The sequence below is a fragment of the Schistocerca gregaria genome, chromosome 8 (assembly GCF_023897955.1).
Source record: "Schistocerca gregaria isolate iqSchGreg1 chromosome 8, iqSchGreg1.2, whole genome shotgun sequence".
Classification (NCBI taxonomy): Eukaryota; Metazoa; Arthropoda; class Insecta; order Orthoptera; family Acrididae; genus Schistocerca; species Schistocerca gregaria.
In genome coordinates, this window is record NC_064927.1 from 500,608,226 (window position 1) to 500,630,095 (window position 21,870).

The 21,870-nt window shown below is 41.4% G+C and overlaps 1 protein-coding gene across 1 annotated transcript in view; it reads left to right on the forward strand.

Annotated features, from left to right (window-relative positions):
- LOC126285360 (neurogenic locus notch homolog protein 1-like) overlaps positions 1 to 21,870 on the forward strand; it is a 248,272-nt gene that overhangs the window by 191,353 nt on the left and 35,049 nt on the right. Inside the window, exon 7 of the mRNA XM_049984683.1 lies at positions 20,534 to 20,709. Coding sequence (XP_049840640.1) covers positions 20,534 to 20,709 — 176 coding nt within the window. The remainder of the gene's footprint in view (positions 1 to 20,533; positions 20,710 to 21,870) is intronic.

The window sequence follows — 21,870 nt, forward strand, 5'->3', positions numbered from 1 at the left end:
CTTTTTCCTACACTTCCTTACTTGTAATACCAATGTTGTTGTTGTTGTTGTTGTTGTTGTTGTGGTCCTCAGTCCTGAGACTGGTTTGATGCAGCTCTCCATGCTACTCTATCCTGTGCAAGCTTCATCTCTCAGTACCTACTGCAGCCTACATCCTTCTGAATCTGCTTAGTGTATTCATCTCTTGGTCTCCCTCTACGATTTTTACCTTCCGTGCTATCCTCCAGTACTAAATTGGTGATCTCTTGATGCCTCAGAACATCTCCTACCAACTGATCCCTTCTTCTGGTCAAGTTGTGCCACAAGCTCCTCTTCTCCCCAATGCTATTCAATACCTCCTCATTAGTTATTTGATCTACCCATCTAATCTTCAGCATTCTTCTGTAGTACCACATTTCGAAAGCTTCTATTCTCTTCTTGTCTAAATTATTTATCATCCACATTTCACTTCCATACATGGCTACACTCTACACAAATACTTTCAGCAACAACTTCCTGACAGTTAAATCTATATTCGATGTTAACAAATTTCTCTTCTTCAGAAACATTTTCCTTCCATTGCCTGTCTACATTTTATATTCTCTCTATTTCAACCACCATCAGTTATTTTGCTCCCCAAGTAGCAAAACTCATTTACTACTTTAAGCATCTCATTTCCTAATCTAATTCCCTCAGTGTCACCTGACTTAATTCGACCATATTCCATTATCCTCGTTTTGCTTTCGTTGATGTTCATCTTATACCCTCCTTTCAAGACACTGTCCATTCTGTTCAACTGCTCTACCAGGTCCTTTGCTGTTTCTGACAGAATTAGAATGTCATTGGCGAACCTCGAAGTTTTTATTTCTTCTCCCTGGATTTTAATACCTACGCCAAATTTTTCTTTTGTTTCCTTTACTGCTTGCTCAATATACAGATTGAATAACATCGGGGAGAGGTCACAACCCTGTCTCACTCCCTTCCCAACCACTGCTTCCCTTTCATGCCCCTCAACTCTTATAACTGCCATCTGGTTTCTGTACAAATTGTAAATAGCCTTTCGCTCCCTGTATTTGACCCCTGCCACCTTCAAAATTTGAAAGAGAGTATTCCAATCAACATTGTCAATAGCTTTCTCTATGGTTAAAAATGCTAGAAACGTAGGTTTGCCTTTCCTTAATCTCTCTTCTAACGCAAGTTGTTGGGTCAGTATTGCCTCACGTGTTCCAACATTTCTCTGGAATCCAATCTGTTCTTCCCTGAGGTCGGCTTCTATCAGTTTTTTGATTCGTCTGTAAAGAATTCGCGTTAGTACTTTGCAGCTGTGACTTATTAAACTGATAGTTCGGTAATTTTCACATCTGTCGTAATACCAATATTTATTTAAATTCTCTCGTAATGCAAAAGTCATAAATAAGCAAACTGAATCAATATTAATGAAGACAATAACAAAATGAAAGTAAGACAGTTCTTTTGTTTAAAACAGAGAAGATATTATCATATAATGTAAGCTGTATTTGATTTGTTAGCAGAAATGCCAATCATTCATGTATATTGACTCTTTGTTAATCAAAGTAAACCAATTAATTTTGTTCAACATTTTAATAAAAGTTTCATAAATGCAAACACCAAAGTTCGTAATAAGCTATGATAAAGGAACCTAAGGATATATGAGTAATAGTGTAGTAAGTAGTGAGGTGTATTGATTTGCTTGGGTTGTATGTTATGGATGTTGCCTCCACTGATTAGGACTTAAATAGTAAATGTACGTAATGATAACTGTAATAATTTTTGTGAACTAGCTTCTACCATGGAGAACTTTAAAAATACTATGACAAATTCAGAAAATTAACAAAATACATTATAAACATGACACAAGCAATTTGCCTCTTCTGATGATGACTTTAAGTGATAAGGCCATAAGTGAAAAAAAGTGGTAATAATCGTTTTCAAAGATAAAGATGACACCAAAGGAACTGCAAAAGGATCTCTGAATAGAGTGTAGGTCCAGAACAAGGAAGAATGCCACTGAATAAGGAGGGTGTAGAATCATTATATCTGAAACCTATTGCAACAGAGCAATTAAAATTACTGATTGATCTTTAATTCTAATACTTGTATCAAGAACAAAGGAATGACATAAAAAAGTCAATCAGAATCCTATTACAAATTTTGCATGTGTTCTTTTCTGACTGGATCCAGTGCCTAAATCTGGAGGATATGGTTCTTGCCAGATATTAAAAGGCATCCACTCATAAAGTGTTTGTGTGTGTGTGTGTGTGTGTGTGTGTGTGTGTGTGTGTAGAAATGTGTGACTGTAAATCTGTAAATATTGCTAAAGAACAGATTAGCTGAGTGGATCATTAAAGGAAGAATGATGTTACCCAGCTGAGGAGGCACCAATTGTCGGTTGGTGTATTCAGTAAAGAGTAATGGATTCTTTACCCAAGTGGCATTATAACTGTTTAGTAATTATTTTATTCTATTAGTAAAATTAATATCTCCAATCTTGTTGAGTCCTGTGTTGGTTAGTTTCTTTAGTGTCATAGGTCAAAATTTCAAGTCAATTATGTTTTCAATCCAAACACTGTACCTGATTTCACATAAGCCAGTTCATAGGCGTTATTGTGAACTACTCTGATGGCGTTAGAAGGACCATAGTTCACATCTAACAACTTCTTAATTTTGTCATTCTCTTCACTGGATTTTTCTTTTGTTGTTACAATACTAAATCAACAGATTTATAATTAACAGGGTTTACATTTTGTCATGTCTGTTTCTTCTTTCTACTGCTTTCTTTTTCATCATTTCTTTGGCAAACCTTATATTTTTCATCATGTGCTATTTAACTTCATACCGGCAAATCAATTTCTTCTCAAATTATATTAGACCAAACAGTGAAAAATACAATATGGAATGTGACAATATTACAAAAAGTGAAGTTGCTACTCACTATATAGCAGAGACACTGAGTCGCAGATAGGCACAACAAAAAGACTGACACAGAATAAGCTTTTGGCCAGCAACAAGGCCTATATCAAAAATAGACAACTCTCTCTCTCTCTCTCTCTCTCTCTCTCTCTCTCTCTCTCTCTCTCTCTATCTCTCTCTCTCTCTCTCTCTCTCTCTCTCTCTCTCTCTCTCTCTCTCACACACACACACACACACACACACACACACACACACACATGGTTGCAGTTTCTAGCAGCTGAAGACACACTGCGAGCAGCACCAGTGCATAATGGAAGTGGCAACTGGGTGGGGGGTAAGGAGGGGGGTGGGATGGGGAATGGGAGGAATTCAGGGTAGGGGTGAGGGGGCAGGAAGGAGGTGGTGACAGGGTAGGGCGGCTAGGTGCAGTCAGGAGGCTAAACAAAGGGCTGGGGGGGGGGGGGGTAGTGGAAAAGGAGAAAAGTTAAAAGACTGAATGCTCAAATAGGAACAGGGAAGGGGCTGGTGGGTGAGGACGGTGACTGACTAAGGTTGAGGCCATGAGGGTTATGCGAACATAGGATATATTGCAGGGAGAATTCCCATGTGTAAATTCAGTCAAGCTGGTGTTGGTGGGAAGGATCCATATGGCACAGACTGTCAAGCAGTCATTGAAATGAAAGATTTCGTGTTGGATAGCGTGCTCAGCAACAGGGTGGTCCAGTTGTTTCTTGGCCACAGTTTGTTGTTGGCTACTCATGCGAACAGGCAGCTTGTTGGTTGTCATGTGCACATAGAATGCAGAAGGGGTTGCAGCCGGTTTCGCAGGTAGCCCTGCCATTAATGGGATAGATGATGCTTGTGATCAGACTGGATTAGGTGTTGGTGGTGGTGGTGGGTGGATGTATGGGACAGGTCTTGCCTCTAGGTCTGTTACAGGGGTATCAGCCATCACCTAAGAGGTTGGGAGCAGGGGTTGTGTATGGATGGATGAGTTTATTATGTAGGTTTGGTGTATGGCGGAATACCACTGTGGGAGGGGTGGGATGGATAGTGGGTAGGAGATTTCTCATTTTAGGGCGTGTCTGTACCCTAGATTTGTTTGTAGGTAATGCCTTCAAAGGAGAAGTAATTTTGGGTGAGGATATAGTTGGTCATGGCACCTAGGAAGGAGGTTGTTGGTTTGGAATCCTTTGGGCTTTGGGAAAGGTAATGTTCAACATCAGTGTGGCCATGGGCATTAGGGATGTTAGTGTAAAGTGAGGTGGCATCAATAGTGACAAGCAGGGCACTGTGTGGTAAGGGGACAGGAACTGTGGCGAGTCGGTAGAGGAAATGGTTGGTATCTTTTATATAGTAAGGTAGGTTCTGGGTAATAGGATGAAAGTGTTGGTCTATGAGAGCAGCGATTCTCTCAGCGGGGGCACAGTAACTGGCCACACAACATATTCGTCAATCCCAACACAACCCCTGCTACCAACCCCGTATCTCATGGCTGATATCCCTGTGATAGACCTAGATGCAAGACCTGTCCCATACATCCTCCCAGCACGACCTACTCCTGTGCAGTCACATACAGGACATGTCCCAGAATGAGATTTTCACTCTGCAGCGGAGTGTCCGCTGATATGAAACTTCCTGGCAGATTAAAACTGTGTGCCAGACCGAGACTAGAACTCGGGACCTTTGCCTTTCGTGGGCAAGTGCTCTACCAACTGAGCTACCCAGTCTTGGTCTGGCACACAGTTTTAATCTGCCAGGAAGTCTCATATCAGCGCACACTCCACTGCAGAGTGAAAATTCCATTATGGAAACATCCCCCAGGCTGTGGCTAAGCCATGTCTCCGCAATATCCTTTCTTTCAGGAGTATTAGTTCTGCAAGGTTCGCAGGAGAGCTTCTGTAAAGTGTGGAAGGTAGGAGACGAGGTACTGGCAGAAGTAAAGCTGTGAGGACTTGGCGTGAGTCTTGCTTGGGTAGCTCAGTGGTAGAGCACTTGCCCACGAAAGGCAAAGGTCCCGAGTTTGAGTCTCGGTCCAGCACACAGTTTTAATCTGCCAGGAAGTTTCGGGACCTGTCCTGCCAAAGGCAGAGCTACCTGTGAAACCGGTCATGTGATCTACGAGCTGAGGTGTAACCACTGTGCTGCATTCTCTGTGGGCATGAATGGCCACTGATGAATTGTGGCCAAGAAACAACTGGACAACCCTGTTGCTGAGCACGCTGCCCAACATGACATCCTTCATTTCAGTGACTGCTTTGGATCCTGTATCATAGGGACTCTTGCAACTAACACCAGATTTTCTGAATTGCACAGGTGGGAACTTTCCCTGCGATAGATCCTACATTTCCATAATCCTCCTGGCTTAAACCTCCATTCGTCATTGTCCTTACCCACCAGTTCCTTCCCTGTTCCCATTCCAGCACTACACAGCCTTCATTCACCAATGCACCCAGTCTTTTTGCTTCTCTCCTTTCCCGCTATCACTACCTCCCCCTCCCCCCTCCACCTCTTCTCTGCCCTCCGTCTAACCTCCCTACTGCACCTTGCACCTAGCTGCCCTACCCTGTCTCCACCTCATCCCTGCATATTCCCCACAGCACTTCACTGTCGCTTACCCCTACCCCATATCACCCCCTCCCCATTCCAGCCGCCTCCTTACCTCCACCCAGTTGCCACTCCCATCATGCACTGCTGCTGCTGCTTGCAGTGTGACTTCAACTGCCTGTGGCTGCAGTCTTGTGTGTGTGTGTGTGTGTGTGTGTGTGTGTGTGTGTGTGTGTGTGTGTGCGCGTGTCTTCTTTGTGACAAAGGCCTTGTTGGCTGAAAAATTATTCTGTGACAGACTTTTTGTCGGGCTGATCTGTGACTCAGCATCTCCGCCATGTGGTGAGTAGCAACTTTTCAATTATATTAAAAAAAAAAATTCCCAAATATTAATTCACATGGTGCAAACCAGTGAAATCGTTCCAGAGTTATTAATGATGTTCTCAAATTAGTAGTGTTTCTTACTGCAGTAGGTGTGACATAGCCTGTTTTCCTTCGTTTCTCCCTCACTCATATTGCTTTGAGGAAAGTATGTAGATATTTTTATTTTTAATTTTTGATTGGCCTGTGAGTCACAAAAATCTTTCTGAAGAAAAGTGAGGTCCATTGTCTGAAGGCAATGCAACCTACTTTTGGAAAATAGTCATATTCAAATTTTTCGTTAATACTTATGGTTGTTGTTGTCTTCAGTCCTGAGACTGGTTTGATGCAGCTCTCCATGCTACTCTATCCTGTGCAAGCTGCTTCATCTCCCAGTACCTACTGCAACCTACATCCTTCTGAATCTGCTTAGTGTGCTCATCTCTCGGTCTCCCTCTACGATTTTTACCCTCCACGCTGCCCTCCAGTGCTAAATTTGTGATCCCTTGATGCCTCAAAACATGTCCTACCAACCGATCCCTTCTTCTAGTCAAGTTGTGCCACAAACTTCTCTTCTCCCCAATCCTATTCAATACCTCCTCATTAGTTACGTGATCTATCCACCTTATCTTCAGTATTCTTCTGTAGCACCACATTTCGAAAGCTTCTATTCTCTTCTTGTCCAAACTAGTTATCATCCATGTTTCACTTCCATACATGGCTACACTCCAAACAAATACTTTCAGAAACGACTTCCTGATACATAAATCTATAAATACTTATGGTAGATGATAGAATAAAATTTAACATGTTTGGCAAAAGTGTCCAAAACTACCAGCACATTTTGGCACCCCCCTCTCCCCTTTCCCCCCCCGTAGAATTAGGTAATGGTCCTAGTAAATTGACTGCTATTAACCCTCTTGGTTCATTAGGCAATATCTACATCTACTACATACATACTCCGCAATCCATCATACGTTGCGTGGCGGAGGGTACCTCATACCACAACTAGCATCTTCTCTCCCTGTTCCACTCCCAAACAGAACAAGTGAAAAATGACGGCCTACATGCCTCTGTACGAGCCCTAATCTCTCTTATCTTATCTTTGTTGTCTTTCCGCGAAATATAAGTTGGCGGCAGTAAAATTGTACTGCAGTCAGCCTCAAATGCTGGTTCTCTAAAATTTACTCAGTAGCAATTCACGAAAAGAAAGCCTCCTTTCCTCCAGAGTCCCCCACCCGAGTTCCTGAAGCATTTCTGTAACACTCGCGTGGTGATCAAATCTACCAGTAACAAATCTAGCAGCCCGCCTCTGATTTTCTTCTATGTCCTCCCTCGATTTGACCTGATAGGTATCCCAAATGCTCGAGCAGTACTCAAGAATAGGTCGTATTAGTGTTTTATAAGTGGTCTCCTTTGCTGATGAACCACATCTTCCCAAAATTCTACCACTGAACTGAAGATGACTATCTGCCTTCCCCACAACTGCTATTACATGCTTGTCCCACTTCATATCGCTCTTCAGTGGTATGCTCAAATATTTAATCGACGTGACTGTGTCAAGCACTACACTACTAATGCAGTATTCAAACATTATGGGATTCTTTTTCCTATTCATCTGCATTAATTTACATTTATCTATATTTAGAGTTAGCTGCCATTCTTTACACCAATCACAAATCCTGTCCAAGTCATCTTGTATCCTCCTACAGTCACTCAATTATGACACCTTCCCGTACACCACAGCATCATCAGCATAACAGCCGCACATTGCTATCCACCCTATCCGAAAGATCATTTATGTAGATAGAAAACAACAGCGGACCTTCCACACTTCCCTGGGGCACTCCAGATTATACCCTCACCTCTGATGAACACTCACCATCGAGGACAATGTACTGGGTTCTATTACTTACGAAATCTTCGAGCCACTCGCATATTTGGGAACCAATCCCATATGCTCGTACCTCAGTTAGGAGTCTGCAGTGGGGCACCGAGTCAAACGCTTTGCGGAAGTCAAGGAATATGGCATCCATCTGATATCCTTCATCCATAGTTTTCAAGATTGAATGCATTAAACCCTTGAATGGAGTACTACTATTTTTTTTCTTTTGACAGGTGTAAAAACTGGATAACCTGCATTTTACTCCTTCGACATATTATCAAAGGTTACTTGTTTCTTATATTTTAGCTATCAATTGTCTTGTTCCAAATGACTATAACTTTGAGGTAAGTAATCACATACTGCTATGGGAAACATGATTTCCATTCCTGATTATCTACAAAGTTCCTTCAAAAGAGCAGCCCTTTGTGAATAAGATAATATTGTTTTATTTTTGGAAAATTGTCAGAATTATAATATTGTTTAGTGAGTTTTCTCTTGGGGCCTTCACGCGTATACAACGTTTTTTAATAGATTTTTCTTCCTTCAGGTCTTGCATATAGAATATTTTGATCAAATCCTTTTCTGTTTATTGAATGTTATGGCTTGTTTATTTTTATAAATGAGACAATGCATCAACAATAATATTATCCTTTCCTATTAGGTATATTACCTCTACATCAAATTGTTGCAAATACATGGCCTACCTTGCTCTGCTTCAACTTTCTCTGCTGCAAGAAACTCAAAGCTTTGTTATCAGTATAAACAATTGTTTTGTATCCTATTAAGTACCCTTCAGATTTCTGAAAACCAAATATAATAGCTATGCTTCTAGCTCTGAAACCCCATAATTTTTCTTGTGAGAATGCGTGTTTGACTGGCAAATGCTGTGCTCCTATGTTCAGTTCCATGTTCTGTTTTGATGAGATTTCTACCCCCGGCCCACAGTAACTAGCATCAGCACTCATGCAGAATGGCAAAGAATGGATGATACAATATTTTACTGTTAACCAAACTTTTGAAAAGCTTCCATACATTCATCTGTCCAGTTTCAAACATTTTTTTTTTCAATAAATTCCCTAAACAAGAATGATTACATGACTAATCACTTACAAACTTACAATAGAAACAAACAAGCTGAACATGGCTTTCAATTCTTTTTTATTCCTAGGAGGTGGAAAATCTCCTATATCCTTTAATCTCATGGGATCTCAATAGACTCCCTTTTCATTTATTATATGTCCCAAAAATGCAATCTCCTTTTAACTAACTCGGATTTGGTGTTATTTAATTTCATGCTCCCTTTGTGGGTAGCCTGTAAAACTTCATATATTAAGCTACAATGCTCAGACCAGCTTGAATTTGCAGTAAATATGTCAATACATAAAAATTTATTCTATATAGTAATTAGTTACCCAACAACTGGTCCTTAGCCGTGTTGAATACACAAACTGATACATTCAATTGGAAAGGCATCACACAATAATGATAACATTTACCTTCATGGAGAATAGTAGTACAAGCTCATAGTTCCTTAGCCAGACCTCAAAAGAAGTTAAAAATTTAGTGCCATGGAATTTTTGTAGAATTTCATCTATATTAGCAGGCCTATTATCTTCTTTTAACATAATTTCATTTAGTCTTCTGGTATCCGGTACTAACCTCACACCCCCATTTCTTTGTCAACTAATACTAAAGGGTTATTATACCTGCTGTAAGATCTTTCTGTTATTCCCCATGAAATCATTTTCTCTATTTCCCTTTGAATCACGTCTTTTCTTGAAAATGGGATATGAAGATGACTTCCAGAAACCCTCATTGCAACTACCCCCTCTTTGTTTCTTATAGAATCAAAAAATGCTTGAGATACCCCATTTAGTTCACTCCCACAGTCCCAAAGGCACTTAGCTGCTGCTCCTTGTATCTTAGCGATAACCACAGAAGTATGTATTTCATCATTCTTCTCTGAAATGCCTGGTTTGTACAACAAATCCTCATTTCTAGAAAAACTGTCACCTGGATCACCAAAATTGTTTTTAGTAAAAATCAAATGATATGCAGAAGTGTCCTCCTCACTCCTTACCTCTTCTATACTCCTTTATTTATTAATAACCCCATTTTTCAGAATTACTTTTTCTTTTCTAATTAAATTACTTTGTTCATCATAAACAAATTCAAATACTTCTTCCTCACCATCACTTCTGTACGATTCATCGTTCACCTCATCTTCCAAACTACTACTGGTATTAGTATCATTATCATTCAACATTTTGTTAGTCATTTGATCCTTTTCCTGATAATTATTATTAGACCAGAAAGCCAGACACTTCAAAGATGGTGCTCCTTGTATGGACTTACCTTCTGGTTTCTCCTCTTGATTGCCATTGATTTCAGTTTGTGACAGTAGAACTGTATTTACCTCTACTGATTAATTTTCATACTGATTTAGCACATAATTTGGTTCCTCCCATTTCATTTTGGGGATGCAAGCTGCTTTTTTACCATATTTGTAATTTAGAGGGTACATATTGTCTTCATCTTTATAAACATGTTTAATTCCACTACTTTCTGGTATGTACCAATGTTATATTTGAAACTGTATGGCTTTCTGCAATCTTTTGTCCAAGTTCATGCCTCAACTGGTGCAAATTTTAGTTTCCCTCATCCTGATTTGAATGAATGATTCCAGTTATCTGAGCTTTTATCTTCTTCCCCATCTCTTCAGTTATTATTACTACTCCAATAATTCCTAAGATTATTTCAGTTGTTTGATCTACCGATCCTATTCGTTTGGTAATTATTTCTACTCCCATTTTCCCTTACTGAAGTGGGTTCATATTCCCCAAAATTAGATTTAATTCTTTCTACTCCTCCCACATAAGTTAAAAAAAATTCTCTGGGAGCAGGCAATAGTAATTCTTTTGCTCTTTGAGGCAGTTTGTTTACCAACCCCAAGATAAGTGCTTCACTACCCAAATGCTGATCAAGATATTTGAGTTTGTGTATCAGATATTGATAAAACCCTTTTACTGTGTCTCTCTTATTGTCATGTTTTTCTCCACCTCAAAACTCACTCAAGATGTTCTGTTTGTCGTACTTTGGACTGATATTCTTCTAGGAACACATTTCTGAATTCTTCCCAAGAAGCACATTTACTTGCTACTTCTGCTGCCCAACCATAAGCATCCCCTTTCATAAAACCTCTGAGAAAAGGCATTTTCTCTTTTTCACCCCATCCCATTGGTAAATCATCAAATTCTCTGATAAAGTCCATTGTATGTACATTGCCACAAGGTTCAAAATTGTTAAATTTCTTATAACTAATGAAAGATGAAGCACCATTGATTCACCTTAATTTTAATTTCAGTGGATTTTGAATCCATGATTTCATTAACTCCCACAATACTGTCCTTAATTATAGAAATACACTTAGTTTCTACCTTACTTTCCAGATTTAGAATGAAACTATTCACTGCTTGTTTTGTCTGTTCTAACAGTGTTTTCTAATTATCTTTATTTTGGTCACAATAAGTTTTATTATCCTCATGAACTTTCTGGCAATTAACATTTACTACTTCCAACTCATCCTTACATATTTTTAAAACATTTTCCTTAGCAGCTTTGCAATGATTGGCTACTTACTCCAATTCAGAATCTATTTCTATACTAGCCTCATTCAGTTGGCTCTCAATTACTTTCTACTTCAGCAATTTTTTGATCAAATTTTGTTAAATTTTCGTTTACAACCACCAGCTCTTTCGTTATATTGCCAATATCCCCTTTTATTTCATCCATGTTTTAATTCATTTCTCCTTTTAGTTCAGTCATATTAGTATTTAAATAATTTAGGCATAGCTACTAGTTTTGCGATGCTATTATCCACACCACTATTTTGTTCCATTTCAGCAATACTGAACAACAATTGGTTGCTGATAGGTTCTTGTTTGACATTACTTATTTTTTTCTGTTAGTGAGTGAAACCCATGCTATTTCTTCCAAAAATTGACTATTTGTTTGATTATCATCAAAACTTGTTTCATTATCCACCTCAGTATCATTTAAAATTTCTGTCTACTGAGATAATTTTTAAACACATCTGCCTGATGAGTTTAGTGATGCTACCTCCAGATCCATTCAGTACTATCTGGTATCGTCAGATACATTGCCTACTACAGCATGCCAAACACAGGTTTGGTCCAGTTTTCAAGATGACTGCACTCTCACATGCTCCAGTATCCAGTGTTCCTTCGTCTATAGACAGGTCAGGTTATTCATAATTCCCATGGTTCTCTTCTATTGTTCTGCCTGAATCCAGCTCCAGTTATCTTTCAAAACAGTCACCCTGGAAACTTTTTTTACCACCAGCCCCTGTACATTTTACTTGGCCATGTTCTTTTTTCCTACACAAGTGTACACTCCACTAAAAGTCACTTGGATGATTCTTAACTTCCCACCTACGTCCCTTAGCAACATTTTCCTTACACAACAAGTCATTAATGTAAATTTCCACTAAAAGTCACATCTGTACATTATATTCTCAGCACTCACTTGTTCATAAATACTAAATCAGTTTTCGTATTGCTCCTGACTCATCTGAAGAAGCATGTGTAAACACCATTAGTACCACTTTCCATTAAAAGTCACTTCTACACACTTTTATTAGTATGTAGCTAGTAATGATATTACGTTGAAATAATAACGTTTAACACCACTTTATCACATTATATTCTGTATTCTCTTTGTGATCACAAAACGTAACAACGCAGAACAAACCTACACATCAAGTGAGTTCAAAGACCATCATTAAGAGAGACCACACGGATCGATGATCAAGCCACCACAGAACTGCCACTGGGAGTGTGGAGCACGGTATAGGAGCAAAAGGAGGAGGGAATTGTATTGGGGAGATGATCAGGGAAGACACATTATCTTTCGTCCACGTCGGCTGGTTTAGGAGATGACTGGTTAGGGAGAACAGGATCTGAATAGGAGGGGAAGGGAGGGCTGTGGGCGGTCCCATAGAATGACAATTGACAGTATGCCATCCTTATTGATGGGAAATGGCAAAATAAGGAGTCTACAAAATGTTTCCGCGTCTGAGCTGCTTTTCTAAGTCCATAAAGCTTATAGCAATATTCAAACAACCCAAAGGGAGTCATAATGGCTGTCTTAGGAATGTCACCTTTGTGCATTGGAGTCTGATGATAAGCCTTAAGCCTTACAAAAGTCAGTGACGCTAAAATGTCGAGCACCGTGTAGTTGCAATGTAAAATCTTGAGTGTGTGGGATGGAGTAGCTGTCTAAAAATTGGGTGGGCATTGAGTCTCACAGAATCTGAAGGTTGAGTCCTTTTTGGGGATGAGATGAATAGGTGATCACCAATTACTGTCAGAACGACATACGATTTCTAGTTGTATAAGTTCCTGAATGCATTTTTGTGCGGTGTGAAGTTTCTTAGCCGATAGACGACATGCTTTTACGCAGACAGGGGTCCTTCCGTAGTATCTATCCTATGACATGTACCATTTGTAATAATCGTAATGGAGAACCTCACTGTGCTTCACGAGCACTGTGAAACTAAGAACTGGTCTGTAGAACAGGTGGCAAAGGCGGTGAAAGATTCTCTGCCACCAGGTACTATGCAGCAGCTGCAGGTGTGGCATCTGGGCCAGCTGTTGTATGCGGTGTCAGCTGGGCGAGAGGGGTGTGTTCTGCGTCGATGGTGAACGAGGTAGCGCATGGTTGTGCGGGCTTGACGTGAACATGCTGGACAGCATCGATCGTACCGGCTGCGTAGGTCATTGGTTTGACAGCTATAGAGCGAGCGTAGTCCGCTGACGTGGAGGAGGTGAATTCCTCGCCTTGGGAGTAAGAAGGCCATTTGCAGTGAATGTTGTACATAGAGAGAAAGACCGGAGGAGCAGCTGGCATTGTAGTGGTGGTAGCTGCTGAAAGTGCAGCGATGGTCGTTAATGTATGTGCCAGGTCTGCGGAAGTGTCAGTTGGCCATGCAAAGGACTGCAAAGCCATGTCATTGGTTGAGCAGCTTGCACTGTGAATCCATCAGGTCCGAAGTGAGGGATGCGAGTTCAGCCAACTGGGGCAAAGGGGTACCCGTAGTTGCTCGTGGATGTGTGGGTGTTGCGGCAAAGGAGCCCTTGATGCGTGCGTCGGAAGAGTGGTGGAGCAGCGTTCCCAAAGATAAATTTGGAGAGACGCTATAGTGTCATAGAAACTCAATTCCCAACACTGGTTTATCAATGCAGGTCACTTTTGAATGTCCATTCAAACCATAATTTTGGTTTAAGTTTGAGGTGAAGGTGTGTGGAGTCGTAGACAGTGACTGATGAATTGTTTGCTGGTCACGGTGTTATGGCAGAAGGCGTTGGTGGTGAAGTTGACAATGCTAGAGGTACCATGCTAGTATCTGCACTGGTATCAACCAGAAAGAACGTTTTGCTGATGAGGTCACGTACGTACAGCCTCCCTGGACATAGTTGTTCATTGTGTGAAGATTCTACATCTACATCTACATCCATACTCCGCAAGCCACCTGACGGTGTGTGGCGGAGGGTATCCTGAGTACCTCTAGTTGTAGTTGCTCTGTAGAATATCCGCAAGACAATGCACCTAACTGATACTGCAATGGAAGTTTGGGCGCAGGGCACCTGGTGGGTGACACTTACGAGCCACATCTCCGTGTTGGGTGTGGTACCGAGACAGCGGATATACAGAGTGCAGCTGCACACTGTGTGTGCAACATCTGTAGCTGCAGTGCCGGCGTCGGATCACGCGGAGAGAGGGCCTGGGTGAGGAAGCATTCAGGCGGTGGCTGATTTACTGCCATGGCCACCGTTTAGCACCTTGACTGAGATTGTTGACTGGAATGACATCGCGCGAAACTATATACTAAGATGTGTGAAGTATTGCCAACTGTTGGAGATGAACTCTATGTTGCTGTGAGTTGTCAACATCTGATGATTTTATAGGCATCATCTGCTAGCCATAGGTGCATCTCTAATGGATTGGTAGCATGTTATAAAAGTTGCAGCTGGAGAGCTTCCCGAATTTTCGCTATCCATAGAAGCTACAAAGGGGAGTCAACAGGGAGGAGGGATTGATCAATGCTCTGATGTTTCACCACAACTGCAATGGTGTGAGCTCATGGAGCAATACATTGTGCACTGTGTGATTAATTGCTTCTTCTGGAGTTCTCGACAAGCACTCGAGAATAACAGATTTTGCATGTTCATAGCGGTCCCTCGTTGGTGCCGTGAGGATGACATTGTGCTCGTGCAGAGCTGCAAACAAAGATACGAACTGCGCTTCATTGGATAAGACTCCATGGAGATTGAGGATACTGTCCACAAGAGCAAACCATGCTTTTGGACTATCCTTGCTAAGAGGAGGCAATTGTGGTAGACGTCCTGAGAACAGTCAGGAGTGGAGTGGTGAACACAGATGATGTTGCGGTGGCCTACAGAATATCTGGATGCTTGACTTTACACTGTTCTTGATGCTCATGCATATAACCCGACATGGCAGACATGGTTGCAGGTGTGACCTGTGTGGTAGAAATGGCTGTGGCTGCCAAGAGATTTGGTACACATGACACAGTACACTGCAGAGGTTTGTTTACTAGTTCTGGTGGACTGGGAACGCTCGATCTAGGAGCACTGGATGGGGCTGCAGTGAAAGTCACATTGTTCATTAATAGAAGGTCCCTGTTCAAGCACCTCTGCTGTTGGTCTGAACCGAACACGTGTGATTTATCGTCGAATTCGACAAGGTTATGTGAATCTGCCAGCAGTATGGCGCCATTGTGCAGAGCCAATGTCATTTGTAGGTTAGAATTAGAAAGGGTAACAAATTGAATTTGTGACACAGCATTATCACGCACACAGAAACCTGTGAATGGAGCAGCGAACTGAGTAAATTGTCCTGGAAAATGTTCACAGGGCGTAAGAGAATGTGCAGTGATGTCCATTGTCTGTGCACATAGGTGAGCAAGTTGTGATGATACCAATGAAGATTGGTCACAGTTTTCTGTTTTCGCATGATTCGAAGCATAGTGGTGGCAAATTGAAGCAGTAGATGTACATGTATGCGTAGAACCAGTGGACGGAGTCGGCCGCTGCGTCATAACAGTCGTTGCTATTGTAGGCAATATTGTCCTTTGGTATTTCGATAATGGACATTGTCCAAATAACTGGAATCACATTAAATGTGGAAAACAGGGTAACCAGTGTGGCAAGTAATGATTTTACAGTGAAATAATAACTTTTAACAGCAATTTATCGTAATGATACACTTTATTCACTCCGTGATCACAAAGCGTAATTACACAGAACGAAGCTAGACATCAAGTGAGTTCAAAGATCATCATTAAGAGAGATAACACAGATCTATGTATCAAACCACCACAAGTAATTGGGAACCTGCAAACAAACACTGTATAAAGTCTGATATTGTTCCTCTCTCCAAGCACCAGATGTAAGCTTACAAGGAAGACCCACTCGTAGATTAATGTTACCTCTCAGTAGCTGTGCCACTAGCCCTGTAGCTGAAAATGTTCATGATGGGATTGTATCTCTTAATAAATAAACAGAGAAGTTAGTATTAGCTTTCAAATGTTCGCATGAACTCGCTTTGCGTATTTATTTACAGAATTTGAGTCCCATTGCGAAAGACCATATCAAAACTGTTTATGCAAGTTTCCTTGTACTCACATTTGACAGATAAGTTTAAATTATGTTCCACTAAAAAGATGAGAATCATGAACTAATTAGCACACAAAGTAATTTTTCCTATAGCAGATCAACAAATTGTCTACAAGGCACACAGAATGATGATAATAGTTTGGTAAGGCACAGTGCCATGTTTATGAATGTTACTTGTTAAGTCTATCGCTGGTTCTCATAGACACTGCTCATGAATAATCCCAAGGCTAGTTCAAACAACAACACTAGAGCACACAGTGTAGAGAATACTGACATCTTGGAGCAAGTTACACACTGATCAACACTTACCATGAAAATAGGTATGAAAGAGTCAGTAGCAATGGAGGTGTTTTATCTCTTGCATCCACATAAAAGTAAGTATGAAATATAAACTGAAGAATCATTATGTGGGTTGTGTTGATGACGGTGACGGTAGAGCTGCTTCTTTGAAATTTACATGGATGTGTTTGAAAACTGCGATTCAGTTTTCAGTATGAAAGATACTCACCCACTCGTGGTGCAGCACTAGATTGTATGCCTGCAACATTTGGCAGTCGGCCAGCCATCTTGCCATCCAGAACGCCAGGGCTCTTCACCAGAGACAGTCTTTTCTAAATTTTGTAGTGGAGCCTTACTGACTCTGCTGTCCTGTGCTACATGCCGTGGATTACTGCCATTCAAGCCCACTGTATTACATTAGTGATTTTCTGCTGTCTTTTTCTAATACTGCAAGTTAACAGTTGGCTTTCTTTTCTTTATTTTACTTCATTTCATGTTTTGATACCTTATTTATCTGTTTATCATTCTTTCTATCCATTAAACAATTTTCTTCTCCTTGGCTGCCTTTGTTTCATTTTTACCTGTTTAAACAGGCCTATCTTTTGTGCGACTTCCAGCACTGTGTTAACTGTAACGAATCCTCCCTTATGTAAATAAACATTGCTTGTCTCGGCTGACATCACCACCTGCAGTGAACCCGTCATAAATTGTTCCTGATTTATTTTTCATAACAACATTGCTGCGTGATGTTATCTCATATGGTAACTATGTTTTTCTAGGTGAAGGGAAAGATTCAATATATTGCAGTAACAAATTGGTACTTATCTTTTCAACATGGCCTCAGTGTCTGGTTACCTTCCCCTGCGGCATAATATTCTGAAAATAATGATTTATGTGAAGATTTGTAGGCCTCATTTTTAATGACAAAGATTGCAAATTTAGACAGTGTGAAAAATAGAAGTTTCCTGTCATTGTATAATGTTGTTCTGTGTTGTTGTGGTCTTCAGTCCTTAGACTGGTTTGATGCAGCTCTCCATGCTACTCTATCCTGTGCAAGCTTCTTCATCTCCCAGTACCTACTGCAGCCTACATCCTTCTGAATCTGCTTAGTGTATTCATCTCTTGGTCTCCCTCTATGTTTTTTACCCTCCACACTGCCCTCCAATGCTAATTTGGTGATCCCTTGATGCCTCAGAACATGTCCTACCAACTGATCCCTTCTTCTAGTCAAGTTCTGCCACAAACTCCTCTTCTCCCCAATTCTATTCAATACCTCCTCATTAGTTATGTGATCTACCTATCTAATCTACAGCATTCTTCTGTAGCACCACGTTTCGAAAGCTTCTATTCTCTTCTTGTCTTAACTATTTATCGTCCATGTTTCACTTCCATCCATGGCTACACTCTATACAAATACTTTCAGAAGCGACTTCCTGACACTTTAATCTATACTCGATGTTAACAAATTTCTCTTCTTCAAAAATGCTTCCCTAGCCATTGCCAGTCTACATTTTATATCCTCTACACTTCGACCATCATCAGTTATTTTGCTCCCCAAATAGCAAAACTCCTTAACTACTTTAAGTGTCTCATTCCCTAATGTAATTCCCTGAGCATCACCTCACTTAATTTGACTACATTCCATTATCCTCGTTTTGCTTTTGTTGATGTTTATCTTGTACCCTCCTTTCAAGACACTGTCTATTCCGTTCAACTGCTCTTCTATATTGTATAATATCGATTTCATTATCAGTAGCAAAATTAATGAAATTATAAATGGAGATGGATATTTTGTGTACAGAATGAGATTTTCACTCTGCAGCGGAGTGTGCGCTAATATGAAACTTCCTGGCAGATTAAAACTGTGTGCCTGACCGAGACTCAAACTCGGGACCTTTGCCTTTTGCTGGCAAGTGCTCTACCATCTGAGCTACCGAAGCACGACTCACGCCCGGTCTCACAGCTTTACTTCTGCAAGTATCTCGTCTCCTACCTTCCAAACGTGAAACATGGACGATAAATAGTTGAAACAGGAAGAGAATAGAAGCCTTCAAAATGTGGTGCTACAGAAGAATGCTGAAGATTAGATGGATAGATCACATAACTAATGAGGAGGTATTAAATAGAATTGGGGAGAAGAGGAGTTTGTGGCACAACTTGACAAAAAGAAGGGACCGGTTGGTAGGACATGTTCTGAGGCATCAAGGGATCACAAATTTAGCATTGGAAGGCAGCGTGGAGGGTAAAAATTGTAGAGGGAGACCATGAGATGAATACACTAAGCAGATTCAGAAGGATGTAGGTTGTAGTAAGTACTGGGAATGAAGAAGCTTGCACAGGATAGAGTAGCATGGAGAGCTGCATCAAACCAGTCTCAGGACTGAAGACCACAACAACAACAACAACAACCACCTTCCAAACCTTACAGAAGCTCTTCTGCGAACCTTGCAGAAATACCACTCCTGAAAGAAAGGATATTGCAGAGACATGGCTTAGCCACAGCCTTGGGGATGTTTCCAGAATGAGATTGTCACTCTGCAGCGGAGCGTGTGCTGATATGAGACTTCCTGGAAGATTAAAACTGCGTGCCCGACCGAGACTCGAACTCGGGACCTTTGCCTTTTGCAGGCAAGTGCTGTACCATCTGAGCTACCGAAGCACGACTCACGCCCAGTCTCACAGCTTTACTTCTGCCAGTATCTCGTCTCCTACCTTCCAAACTTTACAGAAGCTCTCCTGCGAGCCTTGCAGAAATACCACTCCTGAAAGAAAGGATATTGCAGAGACATGGCTTAGCCACAGCCTTGGGGATGTTTCCAGAATGAGATTGTCACTCTGCAGCGGAGCGTGTGCTGATATGAAACTTCCTGGAAGATTAAAACTGTGTGCCCGACCGAGACTCGAACTCGGGACCTTTGCCTTGCTAGTTCTACAAGGTTCGCTGGAGAGCTTCTGTAAAGTTTGGAAGGTAGGAGACGAGATACTGGCAGAAGTGAAGGTGTGAGACCCAGCGTGAGTCGTGCTTTGGTAGCTCAGATGGTAGAGCACTTGCCCGTGAAAGGCAAAGGTCCCGAGTTTGAGTCTCGGTCGGGCACACAGTTTTAATCTGCCAGGAAGTTTCATTTTGTGTACAGTTAACAGTGAAAAATGTAAATTACTGTATCTAACATAGACTTATTTTCAGATCATATACTTTTAAAACTGTGGCTACTAATTTTCACTGTATAAGTTTGATGCCTGATAATATATCAAAATAATACAGTATTTACGGAAAAAAGGCATTTGACAATCAGGAAACATTATAGCTTTCATAGATAAGAAATAAATAATTTACATAGTAAATTCAACTCTAAGTTTGACTAAAATTTAGATAGTATCGAGCATTTCAGAACTCGAGTAGAAATTCTGAAGATTCATTGTGTAACTCACAACATAGTTAGCAAGAACTAGCTGGAGTTCACTTACTTTCTGTGCACTTCCCTAGAGTTTTAACTCCCTTACTTCAGAATACTGCCCTTCCTTACAATATTTTTCATTTCTGTACCCTGCACTGTGCATCAGCTTGGATTTAGGCCATTACAACAGTAATTTAGCAACCATTTTATATCAGGCATACATATTTTACAAAGCTCTCAGTTTCATAAAAAGAAGTGAAAGAGATACAGTAATAGTTTATTCATGTGTAATTTGTTCTGTTTATACCTAAGGGAAGATGTAATTTTTTCCCTATCATAACTTTCTGTTAATTGATGTCTGTCTTGCTTTGTTATTGACTGACATTCTGTTGCTTTCAAAGTGAGGCCCACAAGTATCGTTAATGTGATCTGATCTGCAGGCTATATCGGGTCACCACTCAGAGGGTGCAGACCAGAGTGCGAAAGCGACGGGGATTGTTCCGACCACCAACACTGCTTCAACAACCGGTGCACAAGTGTCTGCACTACAGGTGTTTGTGGTGTAGATGCCCTCTGCACCGCCAGAAATCATGTAGCTGTGTGCACCTGCCCAGAAGTAAGACAAAAGCCTAGTAATGCTTGTAATTTTTTGTACAGTGTAATAATGTGAATTATTAAAATTTTGCAGTGAGAAAAGAACAGCCACTATTGCAACAAGAATTATGGTAAGGGTGATTAATACAAATGAAGCTGCAACCTAGTAAAATACTAGTATGTGACAATAAGATAATTAATCCAAAAACAACAGTTACAGTTATCTGCAAAAAGAAAGGATTGAAATTGTTGTGGTTGGCAGGAGATCCAACACATGGTTACTAACGGAGGCCGAAATGCACGCGTTTTAGCTTACGCAGGCTGGCATGAGGTCTGGAACATGACAAGGGAATTAGAATTGAGAAAAACGGACGTAGCTGGTGGAATACTTAACTGTAATCCATTAATGATGAACATCGTTCGTGACGGTACATGATTTACAATATCAATAGAAACTGATCATGGCGCCTTGCTAGGTCGTAGCAAATAACGTAGCTGAAGGCTATGCTAACTATCGTCTCGGCAAATGAGAGCGTAAAAGTCAGTGAACCATCGCTAGCAAAGTTGGCTGTACAACTGGGGCGAGTGGTTGGAAGTCTCTCTAGACCTGCCATGTGGCGGCGCTCGGTCTGCAATCACTGCTAGTGGCGACACGTGGGTCCAACGTATACTAACGGACCGCGGCCGATTTAAAAGCTACCACCTAGCAAGTGTGGTGTCTGGCGGTGACATCACATTCCTCCCTCGCAAATCGGCGTACGGTTGTGGCATAAGGGTTCCGCCCGCCGTGGGGAGGACCCCATGTTGACGTATGCGACGAGGTGGGGAGCCTAACAACAGGTGAGGCTGTGCCACCCGCAACCTGCCATTCGGACTGCGGGGAGCTAGGAAATGCCTGAAAATATGCTCCAGGGTGCACACCAACATGCGGTGTATGCGCCCGTAGAGAGACAGGAGGGGCCGCAGGGTCGACCTCCATCGGACCGGGGCACCCGACGGGCGAAGACAACATATGGTCCGGAGCGGGCAAGAGCTCCATGTCGGAGGACAACTGGTCACGGGAAGCGATCGGCGGCGTGTGACCCAGGGAGGCGCCCGGCGGTTGCAGCAACGCATCCACTGCGGGCGTCGCCCGCGGGAGAACAGGCGGCGGCGGCGGCGGCGGCGGTGATGGCGGCGGCGG